This window comes from Odocoileus virginianus, chromosome 5, assembly GCF_023699985.2.
Source record: "Odocoileus virginianus isolate 20LAN1187 ecotype Illinois chromosome 5, Ovbor_1.2, whole genome shotgun sequence".
NCBI lineage: Eukaryota > Metazoa > Chordata > Mammalia > Artiodactyla > Cervidae > Odocoileus > Odocoileus virginianus.
Window position 1 is genome coordinate 41,958,211 of NC_069678.1, and position 12,440 is coordinate 41,970,650.

Genomic DNA, 12,440 nt, shown 5'->3' on the forward strand with positions numbered 1-12,440 from the left:
CTCTACCATGGAACTTCAGACCACCCTGATTTGTCTGCTCTGGTGAAGCTTTTGTTCCAAGGTGGCAAACACCACTCCTCACACCTCTCAGCTAGCAGGGCTGGGAGCCAAGTCTACAGAGGAAAGTGAAAGGGTTCTGAGACCCTGATTAGAGAGTATGCAGCAGCAGAAGCAGCAGTGGAAAGTAATAATGCTCAGTTTGGGTAAACAGGTAGGGTTTGTGTGGGCACATGTGTGCTTCAGTTAATTCTGCATTGAACTAGTGTCTATGGAGTGCCTACTATGTGCTGGGCATTATTCCACGTGCTGGGGACATGCCACAATAGCACAAAGGCCCCAGCTTCCTAAGCACATGGGCAGACAGACCATAACCCCAAGGAGACAGTGTCGGGTGCTGAGAAATACTATAAAGAATAATAAAGCAGGGGAAAGGGTGACAGTGCAGTTGGCAAGGGGTGGGGTGGGAGTTTGGAGAGGTGCTCTTGTACAAAGTGGCAGGGAAGGGACTCTCTGATGAAGTGATGTTTGGACAGAAATGAGGTGGCAGAGTGAGCCCTGAGAATACCTAGGGGAAGAGGCTTCTGGGCAGAGGGGCCACAGTTTAAGGGCCTTGAAATTCATGGCTGAAATGAACCTCAGGGATCATATGTGGAGTTAAAATATCCCATGCTATCCCCATTTTGCCATTCACATGAATTATTATAAGATGAATTCAGTGCACAAATGTGGTTGATTGGAGGAGTGGTCTCTATTCTGGTTGTTAGTATACAAACTAACCTGATCTCCAGCTCCCATCTGGCTGGGGTTTCCAGAGAGGAGAGGGAAGTTCTACACTTGTGGACCACAGGAAACGAAAATGTGCACAGCACCAACAGTACCTCCGTTCATCCTAAGGGGAAAAAGAAAGTGTTGTTGAAAGCCAACTAAAAGGCCAGCAGCAACTTGTCTCCCAAGATGTAGTTTGAAATAAGCCGCTTGAGTGGTTTTCACATGTCTTAATTTTCATAATTGTTTCCACATTATGGGCTGGCTGGACCGTGTTTTAGAGAATCAAGTTTGGGAGAGTCTAAATGAAAGCTTTGCTCCTGAAGTTTTCATTTGGATTCCACATATAGACTTTCTAAACCATCATTTTCTGAAGTCTTAAATTACTGAAGTTTAAAGTTGTGGTAATACCTCCAGAGTTTAACATCTTTTGTTTCTGGGTTGAAACTATTCAACCCTCTTAAACCTTTAGTATAGAAAAAAAAAAAAAGAAAAGAAAAAAAGCCCAGCTGGAGATTTGGCAGAATTCAAGTTGGAAAACATTAGTCTTAAAATTGTATTGTGTGGCCTGCTTACTATGAAATTTGAAAGTGTATTTTCAGAAAAAAAAAAATGCCTTTTCCTATATTTCTCAGGGCTTTAGAAACAAAACACCCAAAGGATATTTAGGCTGTCCCGATTTTTTTTTTTAATATGCATTTAACACAAGACAGACTTTGAACGTGATTTGATGGGATCATTCTATTTTGGTAATTCCATGGTTATTGTGAGTATGACTATAGTTCTTGGTCTGTCTGGTATTTCATTTGTCTGTGGAGAGAAAATGTAGTGTTGTAGAGAAGCTTGCAAGCCTGGGAGCACAGCCTCAAGAGAAGCCAAGGTCTTCCAGTTACTAGCTGTGTGAACTTAGGCGAGGATACTTCAATTTCCTCACCCGCACAATGGATCATATAATAGTATCTGCATCACTGTCGGTAGGATTAAATGAGAAGACCTACATAAAATGCTTAGTCCAGCATCAGGCACAAAGTAATCACTCAAATATTAGCAATTAAAAATAGCAACAGTAAAGTCAAGATATTAAGTAACTAACCCAAGAACACATAGTTAATCAGTGAAATTCTCCAATTGGCATAGTTGGTGGGTGATGTGTAAGTCATCAAAGGCATTTAACTGAACCTCTTCCTTTTAGTGGGGAAGAGAGAGTGTTAAATTAATCTCCATTTGCCCCCTCCACACATGCTGATGCTGTAGATGTGAGCATAAAAGGCTAGGTCCCTGGTCTCATGGAGCAGAGAGGTCTAGCAGAGAGGGATGGATAATAAAAACAAAACACACACAAAAAGCGTGTCATAACTGGCAGAGAAAGCAAGGCTCTCTGATAGCGGGAACTGAGGGTTACTTTGGATTGGTTAGAGGGGGTATCTCTGTGGAGGGGATGTTTAGAATTTATAATAGAATTATATTTTGAAGTTTGAGAGAGGTCAAGAAATGATAAGTCAATCATTTGTTATAAGAGCATTAAGTTTTTGGTAATTTCAGCTAAGAGAATATGGTGATTTGTTGTTAACATGTATTGGGGACTGTCAACAAGTTTGATAGCTTATGCCGGAGGAAAAAAAAATCAAGTGCTAATTCACAAACTTCCATTATTCATTTTTGGGACTCTGGGATGATTGTGTTGGGAATATTTTATAAGAGAGTTGGGGAAACTGACCTCTTGATTTGGCCAGTTGTCAGCATTATAAGGTTTTGTTGTTTCATGAAGTTTTAAGTAGAAAACCATTTGATTCTCATTATCATTGGAAAACTCTAAAGTGTGCTGTGCTGATAAGAGTAATGATAATGAACATAAGTGAATCCTTGAGGTTTTTCCTTTGAGGATTAATTTTTATTTTTCAATGTCATAGTTTTCAAAGATATACTAAGTAGAATGTGTTCTCCTAAGACAGAATTTGTAAACCAGCATTTAAGAGTCTTTTTATTTATTACAATAAATATGGACTGTATAAAAAACTGTAAAGAATTAAAAAAAAACCCCCACAATTCTACCATTCTTCATTGAGTATTTGCACTTTGAGTTTTTTCCCGTCTTCTTTTTTCTGTCTTTTCAAAGTAGTCAAGATGCACACAAACACACATTTGTGTGTGTTTATATGTGTGTGTGTGTGTATATATATATAAATATATGTGTACGTATATATGTATACATACATATACTTTATTTTAATTAAAACAATGGCATATGCTTTTCTTCATATTACTACAGCTTCATAGTAAACATGATTTTCAGTGGCTGCATAATATTCCATCTTGTGGAATCTTTTCCACTAATTTCGTATATTAACTTTTTTATATTCTCATTGTTTACTTCTCCCAAAGGTAGAATTAGAGTCTGGGAGGTAGGAAACTGTGTGGTGGGGGTTCTGGTTAATCATGGTTTTCCTATGGTTTTCAACTTTGTAAGACAAAACTGCTTCTCATTCTGAGGACAAGTTTTGCTAAAATATGTCAAAGAATGTGCCATTTTGGTTTTGATGAGGGAACGTTGAATTTGAAGATTTTTAAAGTTTTTAAGAATCATTAAGGTTTTAGGGCATGATGTAATTAGAAATTCAACCAAGTTTATGAACCACAATAAATATTAAAACCCCTTTTAAAGGAAATTAGGAAAAAGTCGGCTTTTTGCTAGTGTGCTAATTCCTACATCTTTCTGACATTAATCTTGATAAACTGATGAGTTAAAGATAATATAATTTTAGGACTTCCCAAAAGGTGCAGTGATAAAGAATCCACTTGCCAATGCAAGAGACTCGGGTTTGATCCCTGAGTTGGGAGCATCCCCTGGAGAAGGAAATGGCAACCCACTCCAGTATTCTTGCCTGGGAAATCCAATGGACAGGAGGAGCCTGGTGGGCTACAGTCCATGGGGTCACAAAAAAGTCAGACATGACTTAGCAACTAAACAGCAATAAAGATAATTTTAAAGTCAGAACTGTGTTTCTCTTAGCTATCAAGTGAAAGTGAAAGTAAAGTCATTCAGTCGTGTCTGACGCTTTGCGACCAGGTGGACTGTAGCCTACTAGGCTCCTCCATCGGTGGGATTTTCCAGGCAAGAGTACTGGAGTGGGGTGCCATTTCCTTCTCCAGGGGATCCTCCCGACTGAGGGATCGAGCCCTGGTTTCCTGCATTGTAGGCAGACGCTTTAATATCTGAGCCACCAGGGAAGCTATCTAGGACATATAGCAAAATAAAATACATGAAATATTTTTCATTAGTAGAAGGACACATAGCAATTGCATACTAAAAAGACACATAATCATTACAATTTCTCATGTGGTTTTTGGATTTTTTGTCTTGAATTTCAGTATACTTTCAGTACTGTTGAAAGCTACATTTTCTGTTTGGATATTAAAATTGAATTTTACTCGATTAGTATCTTCCATTCAACTCTCATCTGCTGCTGCTGGTGGGATTAGAAATATCTGTCTCAAGGGCAGTTCAACAACATATATGAGAAACCTTTAAATAAGTTTATTTTCACTACTTCATCAACTAAAATCTATGGATTAATCCTAAGGAAATAATTGGCCAAGTGTGTAAAGATTAATGCATAAGAATGTAGCCTTTCGTGTCAAAGTAAGATATTAGAAACAACTTAAATATCCAACAGTTAGGGATTAGTTAAATAAATTGTGGTATATTCATACTGAAATATTGTGAAGCTATTAAAATTATCATATAGACATGTGGTTTTAATTTGGGAAAATTGTCATGATATAATGTAGATATATTGACCTGTTTTATGAAGTCATCTGATATTGGCAGTTAGTGGTTGATGAATATCTTCCAAAGAGAGTAGTTTTTGTTTTGTCAGAGTAAAAGGCACTTAGACCCATTTGTATCTTGAGATCATTCTCATTTGTTTGTCTGAAGCATATAACATGATATTTTACCTTTCATTGTTTATGGCAGAGACACATATATCTAATTCAGTAAAAAAATCATTATACCATTATAAATTAAAAAGAAGACTGTCTACAATAAATTTCTATTTTGTACTACTTTAGACTGATATTTAATGCACTTATCCTGATTCTGGATATGATGTTGGACTTTATACAAGCCCTTAGAATTTATAAGAGTGTTAAAGGCTGGGATTTCCACTAAGTTTTCACTGTTAGAGCCACTTCATTCCCACCAGTGGACTGCTCAGTGCATGTGTCTACCAGATATCCAATTTTCCAGTAGAAATATTGTAGCCTCGTTTCTTGAAAGAGAGCCCTGGTCATTCTCCCCAGAAGCTAGGTTTCCTGGTCGTCAACCCCAGTCTCCATTGATTGGACCCTTCATGGCAATGGCCGGATCACACTGAGGCAAGAACAACTGGTCTTCCCAATAAGCACAGATGCATGGGCATCGTTTGAGCCCCTGCCCATTCCCTCCTTGGTCAGAACCCCTCACTTTTGGACTGCAAGAGACCGCATCCTGAGGCTAGTGTCTTACTTGTCTGCCTGGTACCCCAGTGTGGGCTCTACTTTCAGATATGTGTCTGGACAACTTGCCCGTACTTGGCAAATGCATTCTCATACCCTCAGGTTCCAGATCCTAGTCTTACCCATGAAGGACTGGTCTTCTGCTACCTCCGTTAAACAGCCCAGGGAAGGAAACTGACTTGAAGTGATTGAGATGGATAATCCAATATGCAAATTCACATTGGTGTAGTTTGGCTTAGGAGAATAAAAAAGAAGTGCACAAGAAGGTAAAAAAGGCGGATTGAAGACAAAGTCTCCAGTCCTGTACCACATGCTTAACCAGTGTTGCCGTGGCTCGAAACTAAAACATGGTGAAAGGTGGACCAGAAGTCTTGGGAAAGCCATACAGTCACATGAAGCGTAACTCAACACCTGATATCTTGGCAAGAATGTGCCTGGCATTATCAACTTGCCCTTGATTAATGAACAGAACCTATGTATAAGAAATGAGCTAGAAACCACCAGGAAGAGTGTTAACATGCTATGCTGTGATTGTTACCAGTATAGAGTGGATTAATGCAAGACTCAGAATATTTGACCTAGTTTTGCCTCCTGCTCATTCATTCTTTCAGCCAACCAGCCAACCATTCAGTAAATATCGGTCTTGAGACAGCCAGGGCAGATGGGTCCTGGGGTTGTCATGATGAACAAAATAGATACAGACCCTCCCTCACTGAGCTTGCACATAACCTGAGAAACAGACAACAGTGACTGATGTGAAATAAATGCTATAATAGGAAGTCAAGGACCAGGGTCCTGGAGCAAGGGATATTTACACTGAAGTCTAAAGGATTAACAGGAGTTGAATAGAATAAGGGGCTTAGCAATGGCAACTGGTGGTTTAGTGACTGATTTTTGCAAAGAGTGATATTTGTTTCTTCTTTAAATTTCTTTCTAGGATGTTCAGTTCTTCTCCACAATGAATGAGTGTTACTATGATAAGCGGATGGACTTTTTTTATAATAGGAGCAACACTGACACTGCTGATGAGTGGACAGGAACGAAGCTTGTAATTGTTTTGTGTGTTGGAACATTTTTCTGCCTGTTTATCTTTTTTTCTAATTCTCTAGTCATCGCAGCAGTGATCAAAAACAGAAAGTTTCATTTCCCCTTCTACTACCTGTTGGCTAACCTAGCTGCTGCAGACTTCTTTGCTGGAATTGCCTATGTGTACCTGATGTTTAACACTGGCCCAGTTTCAAAAACTCTGACTGTCAACCGGTGGTTTCTCCGCCAGGGACTCTTGGACGCTAGCTTAACAGCCTCCCTGACCAATTTGTTGGTTATTGCCGTGGAAAGGCACATGTCAATCATGAGGATGCGGGTCCACAGCAACCTGACCAAAAAGAGGGTGACTCTGCTCATCTTGTTCGTCTGGGCCATCGCCATCTTTATGGGGGCTGTCCCCACGCTGGGCTGGAATTGCCTCTGTGACATCTCTGCCTGCTCTTCCCTGGCCCCCATTTATAGCAGGAGTTACCTCATTTTCTGGACTGTGTCCAACCTCATGGCCTTCTTCATTATGGTTGTGGTGTACCTGCGGATCTACATGTACGTAAAGAGGAAAACCAACGTCTTGTCTCCGCATACGAGTGGGTCCATCAGCCGCCGGAGGACACCCATGAAGCTAATGAAGACGGTGATGACTGTCTTAGGTAAGAGGAACCAAGTCAGCCATTATTCCCCTTCATTCAGCAAATATTTATTGAGTACCTGCTGTAAAACAAGGCACTTACTAGGTAGTGGGAATGCAGCAGTGAACATGAACAGACATAAACCCCCATCTGCCTGGAGCTTATCCTCTAATGGGGAAGACAACGTAAGTACTCTAATGGGACAAACAAAATAATTTTATAGTAAATTTTATTATAACCTTTGTAAAATAAGATGTTGAGGAGTCTAATGGGAAAAAATAGAGCAGGGAAGATAAGGAGTGTGCTAAACTGGTACAGTTTGCAATTTAAAAAGAGTGTTGTGAGGGATAGCTTCACCTAGAAGATGACTTTGTGCCGAGATAGGAAAGTGGTGAGGGAGCGAATCACGTGGGTATGGGGGGATGGGTGTTCCAGGTAAAAGATGCAATGAGTTTTGGAGGCTGAACAGCAAGGAGGCCAGTGTGGCTGGAGTGGAGTGAGCGAGGTGGGTGATGAGTTCAGAGAGCTGAGGGGGTGGGGGTGGGGAGACTCAGATTCCATGGGGCTGTGCAGTTACCGTAAAGGCTTTGGCTTTTCTGAATGAGAGGAGAAGCCATTGGAAGGTTTTGAATGAGGATGTGACATGATCTCGCTTACATTTTAGTGGCATCTCTCTGGTTGCTGTTTTGAGGAAATACTGTAGTGGGGCAAAGGCAAAAGCAGAGAATTGCTTAAGAGGGCATTTCAGTGCCCGAGAGAGATGGTAATGACTAGGACCAGAGAGCAGTCTGGAGGTGATATGACGTGGCTGGTTTCTGAATTTTTTTAGATGATAGCATCAGTAGGATTTGCTGATCGGTAAGGGACAAGGGGAGATGGGAGGGCTAGGGGAAGGTGGAGATGGGGAAAACAGAAGAGGAGATTTGGGGAGAAGGTGGGGAGTTTGGCTTTGGTCTAGCTAAGTTTGGGGTTTTTTTAGACACCTCAGGGAGTTATTGAATGAAGCTGTCAGGATTTAGGGGTGGACTGGAGATATATATTTGAGAGTCACTGCGGCGGGTGGGGGCAAGTGGTATTTTAAACCACAAAACTGGATAAGCCCGCTGTGAAAGGGAGTGTGGATGGAGAAAAGAAGAGGACCAGGGAACGAGCCCCGGGACATTCCAATGTAGGGAAGGTGGAAAGGCAGGAGCAACCGGCATAAAACCAAGAAAAGGAGTAGCCAGAAAACCCAGGGGAATACAGTAGCCTGGAAACTATGAAAAGGAAAGGGTGTATCAGCAATGTTCATACTCCTGAGAGGTAGAGTCAGACAAGGTCTCACTGGGTTTAGCAGAGTGGTAGTTGTTTGGTGACCTTGGAAAGGTCAAAACTAGCATAGTTGTTTGGTGACCTTGGAAAGATCAAAACTAACGTAGCCAAGAGCCTGATCCAAAGGAAATGAAGAAAAGGACAGAGGAGAACCTTTAAGACAATGGGTTTCAGCAGCTCTCAGGAGTTTTGCTTTCCATTGGATTCTTGGACCAAGAAGACTCATTTGGGTGAAGAATTTTACCTTTGTTTTGTATTCTCTGTGGCAGGTAGCCAGTTGTGTGCCAATTCCAGTCCTGTGTCCAGGTGACAGGTAGACTTTGTGATGGGTGGACAAACAAAAACTTTGATGGTTTTGCAGGCCTTGACTTCTACATTAGAGAGGCCATTTCTCACCCTGTGTGGTGGCTGCAGCTGTGGGTCCCATTGTTAAGAGAGATTCAGGAGTATAGTCCTTTTAATTCCCAATGTGAAGGAACTATAAAGTGAATTCTTGGGGAGCAATTCATAATGGAAAATGCAGGGGATATGTGGTCTGGAATGGGAACCATCAGGATATCAGTAGGTCCTGAAACTGCTAGTGTGGTTTGGAAGTCAGCAGACACATACTATAATTGTTAAAATAATTTCAAACTGAGGATTTATTTTAGATAACAAATATTTATATAGGGTTTAATATGTGTCAAGCATTGTCCTAAGGGTTTTATAGATATTAGCTTATTTAATCCCCTTGGCAACCCTGTGAGGTCAGCTACTGTTATTCCTGTATTAGATGAAGAAACTGAGTGGAGAGTTTAAGCAGTATGGCCAAAGTCATTCATTGTTCATGGTGGAACCAACACTGACCAGTTGGCCATTGAAGTCCACATGTTTATTACCAGATTCTGTAACTAGTTTTGCTTTATTTGGACTTTGTACTGGCTTCTTCTTTGTTCTGTCTTCAGGTTTGAACACCTCATTCTCCTTGTAGTGCCTTGACAAGAATGTAGATAACAATCAGAAAAGGTGGAGTCATATTGATCTATTTTTCTACTCTTGAGCTAGAGCTATTGATGTTTTTGGTTTTTATTCCTAGTGTCAACAAACTGCTTTTCCTACTTGCGAGCATAACCATTTGCTTTGTTGCTGTTGTTCAGCTGCTCAGTCGTGTCCAGCTCTTTGCAACCCCATGGACTGCAGCACGCCAGGCTTCCCTGTCCTTCACCATCTCCCAGAGCTTGCTCAAACTCATGTCCATTGAGTTGGTGATACCATCCAAAAATATCATCATCTGTCATCCCCTTCTTTTGCCAACAATCTTTCCCAGCCTCGGAATCTTTTCCAATTAGTTGGCTCTTCACATTAGGTGGCCAAAGTATTAGAGCTTCAGCTTCAGCATCAGTCCTTCCAATGAATACTCAGGGTTGATTTCCTTTAGGATTGACTGGTTTGATCTCCTTGCTGTCCAAGGGATTCTCAAGAGTCTTCTCAAACACCACAGTTTGAAAGAATCAATTCTTTGGTGCTTAGCCTTCTTTATGGTCTAACACTCACATCCACACATACAAGAAAACCATTGTTTGACTATATAAACCTTTGTTGGTAAAGTAATGTCTCTGTTTTTTAATACACTATCTAAGTTTGCCATAGCTTTACTTCCAAGGAGTAAGCATCTTTTAATTTCATGGCTGCAGTCACTGTCTGCAGTGATTTTGGAGGCCAAGAAAATAAAGTCTGTCATAGTTTCTATTGTTTCCCCATCTATTTGCCATGAAGTGACGAGACCAGATGCCATGGTCTTAGTTTTTTATTTTTTTATTTTTTTCATTTATTTTTATTAGTTGGAGGCTAATTACTTTACAATATTGCAGTGGGATTTGTCATACATTGACATGAATCAGCCATGGATTTACATGTATTCCCCATCCCGATCCCCCCTCCCATCTCCCTCTCTACCCGATCCCTCTGGGTCTTCCCAGTGCACCAGGCCTGAGCACTTGTCTCATGCATCCAACCTGGGCTGGTGATCTGTTTCACCCTAGATAATATACATGTTTCGATGCTGTTCTCTTGAAACATCCCACCCTCGCCTTCTCCCACAGAGTCCAAAAGTCTGTTCTATACATCTGTGTCTCTTTTTCTGTTTTGCATATAGGGTTATCGTTACCATCTTTCTAAATTCCATATATATGTGTTAGTATACTGTAATGGTCTTTATCTTTCTGGCTTACTTCACTGTATAATGGGCTCCAGTTTCATCCATATCATTAGAACTGATTCAAATGAATTCTTTTTAATGGCTGAGTAATATTCCATGGTGTATATGTACCACAGCTTCCTTATCCATTCATCTGCTGATGGGCATCTAGGTTGCTTCCATGTCCTGGCTATTATAAACAGTGCTGCGATGAACATTGGGGTGCATGTGTCTCTTTCAGATCTGGTTTCCTCAGTGTGTATGCCCAGAAGTGGGATTGCTGGGTCATATGGCAGTTCTATTTCCAGTTTTTTAAGAAATCTCCACACTGTTTTCCGTAGCGGCTGTACTAGTTTGCATTCCCACCAACAGTGTAAGAGGGTTCCCTTTTCTCCACACCCTCTCCAGCATTTATTGCTTGTAGACTTTTGGATAGCAGCCATCCTGACTGGCGTGTAATGGTACCTCATTGTGGTTTTGATTTGCATTTCTGTGATAATGAGTGATGTTGAGCATCTTTTCATGTGTTTTTTAGCCATCTATATGTCTTCCTTGGAGAAATGTCTGTTTAGTTCTTTGGCCCATTTTTTGATTGGGTCATTTATTTTTCTGGAGTTGAGCTGGAGGAGTTGCTTGTATATTTTTGAGATTAATCCTTTGTCTGTTGCTTCGTTTGCTATTATTTTTTCCCAATCTGAGGGCTGTCTTTTCACCTTGCTTATAGTTTCCTTTGCTGTTCAAAAGCTTTTAAGTTTCATTAGGTCCCATTTGTTTATTTTTGCTTTTGTTTCTAAAATTCTGGGATGTGGGTCATAGAGGATCCTGCTGTGATTTATGTCGGAGAGTGTTTTGCCTATGTTCTCCTCTAGGAGTTTTTTAAATGTTGAGTTTTAAGCCAGCTTTTTCATTCTCCTCTTTCACCTCCATCAAAAGGCTCTTTAGTTCCTCTTCACTTTCTACCATGAGGGTGGTGTCATCTGCATATCTGTGGTTATTGTTATTTCTCCTGGCATTCTTGATTCCAGCTTATGCTTCATCCAGCGTGGCATTTCACATGATGTACTTTGCATATAAGTTAAATAAGCAGGGTGACAATATACAGCCTTGACGTACTCCTTTCCCAGTTTGGAACCAGTCCATTTTTCCATGTCTGTTTCTAACTGTTGCTTCTTTAACTGTGTAGTTTTCTCAGGAGGCATGTAAGATGATCTGGTATTTTTACCAGACCATCTCTTTAAGAATTTTCCAGAGTTTGTTGTGATCCACAAAGACAAAGGCTTTAGCATAGTCAGTGAAGCAGAAGTAGATGTTTTTCTGGAATTCTCTTGCTTTTTCTGTGATCCAATGGATGTTGGCAATTTGATCTCTGATTCCCCTGCCTTTTCTAAATTCAGCTTGTACATCTGAAGGTTCTCGGATCATATACTGTTGAAGCTTAGCTTGGAGAATTTTGAACATGACCTTGCTAACATGTGAAATGAGTGCATTTGGACAGTAGTTCAAACATTATTTGGGATTGCCTTTCTTTGGGATTGGAATGAAAATTGACCTTTTCCAGTCCTGTGGCCACTGCTGTTTTCCAAATTTGCTGGCATATTGAGGGCAACATTTTTACAGCATCATCTTCTAAGATTTGAAATAGTTCAGCTGGAATTCCATCACCCCCACTAGCTTTGTTCGTAGTGATGCCTCCTAAGGCCCATTTGACTTCACACTCCAGGATGTCTGGCTGTAGTGAGTGATCACACCATCATGGTTATCTGGGTCATTAAGATCTCTTTTGTACAGTTCTTGTGTGTATTCTTGCCACCTCTTCTTAATATCTTCTGCTTCTTTTAGGTCCATACTGTTTCTGTCATTTATTGTGCCATCTTTGCATGAAATTTTCCCTTGGTATCTCTAATTTTCTTGAAGAGATCTCTAGTCTTTCCCATTCTATTGTTTTTCTCTGTTTCTTGCATTGTTCACTTAGAAAGTCTTTCTCATCTCTCCTTGCTGTTCTTTGGAACTCTGCATTC

The 12,440-nt window shown here is 40.5% G+C and overlaps 1 protein-coding gene across 1 annotated transcript in view; it reads left to right on the forward strand.

Annotated features, from left to right (window-relative positions):
* The window catches only part of LPAR3 (lysophosphatidic acid receptor 3), an 88,134-nt gene that overhangs the window by 19,988 nt on the left and 55,706 nt on the right, over nt 1–12,440 (forward strand). The window contains exon 2 of the mRNA XM_020891323.2: nt 6,200–6,956. Within this exon, the coding sequence (XP_020746982.1) occupies nt 6,221–6,956 (736 nt within the window). The 5' untranslated portion in view covers nt 6,200–6,220. The remainder of the gene's footprint in view (nt 1–6,199; nt 6,957–12,440) is intronic.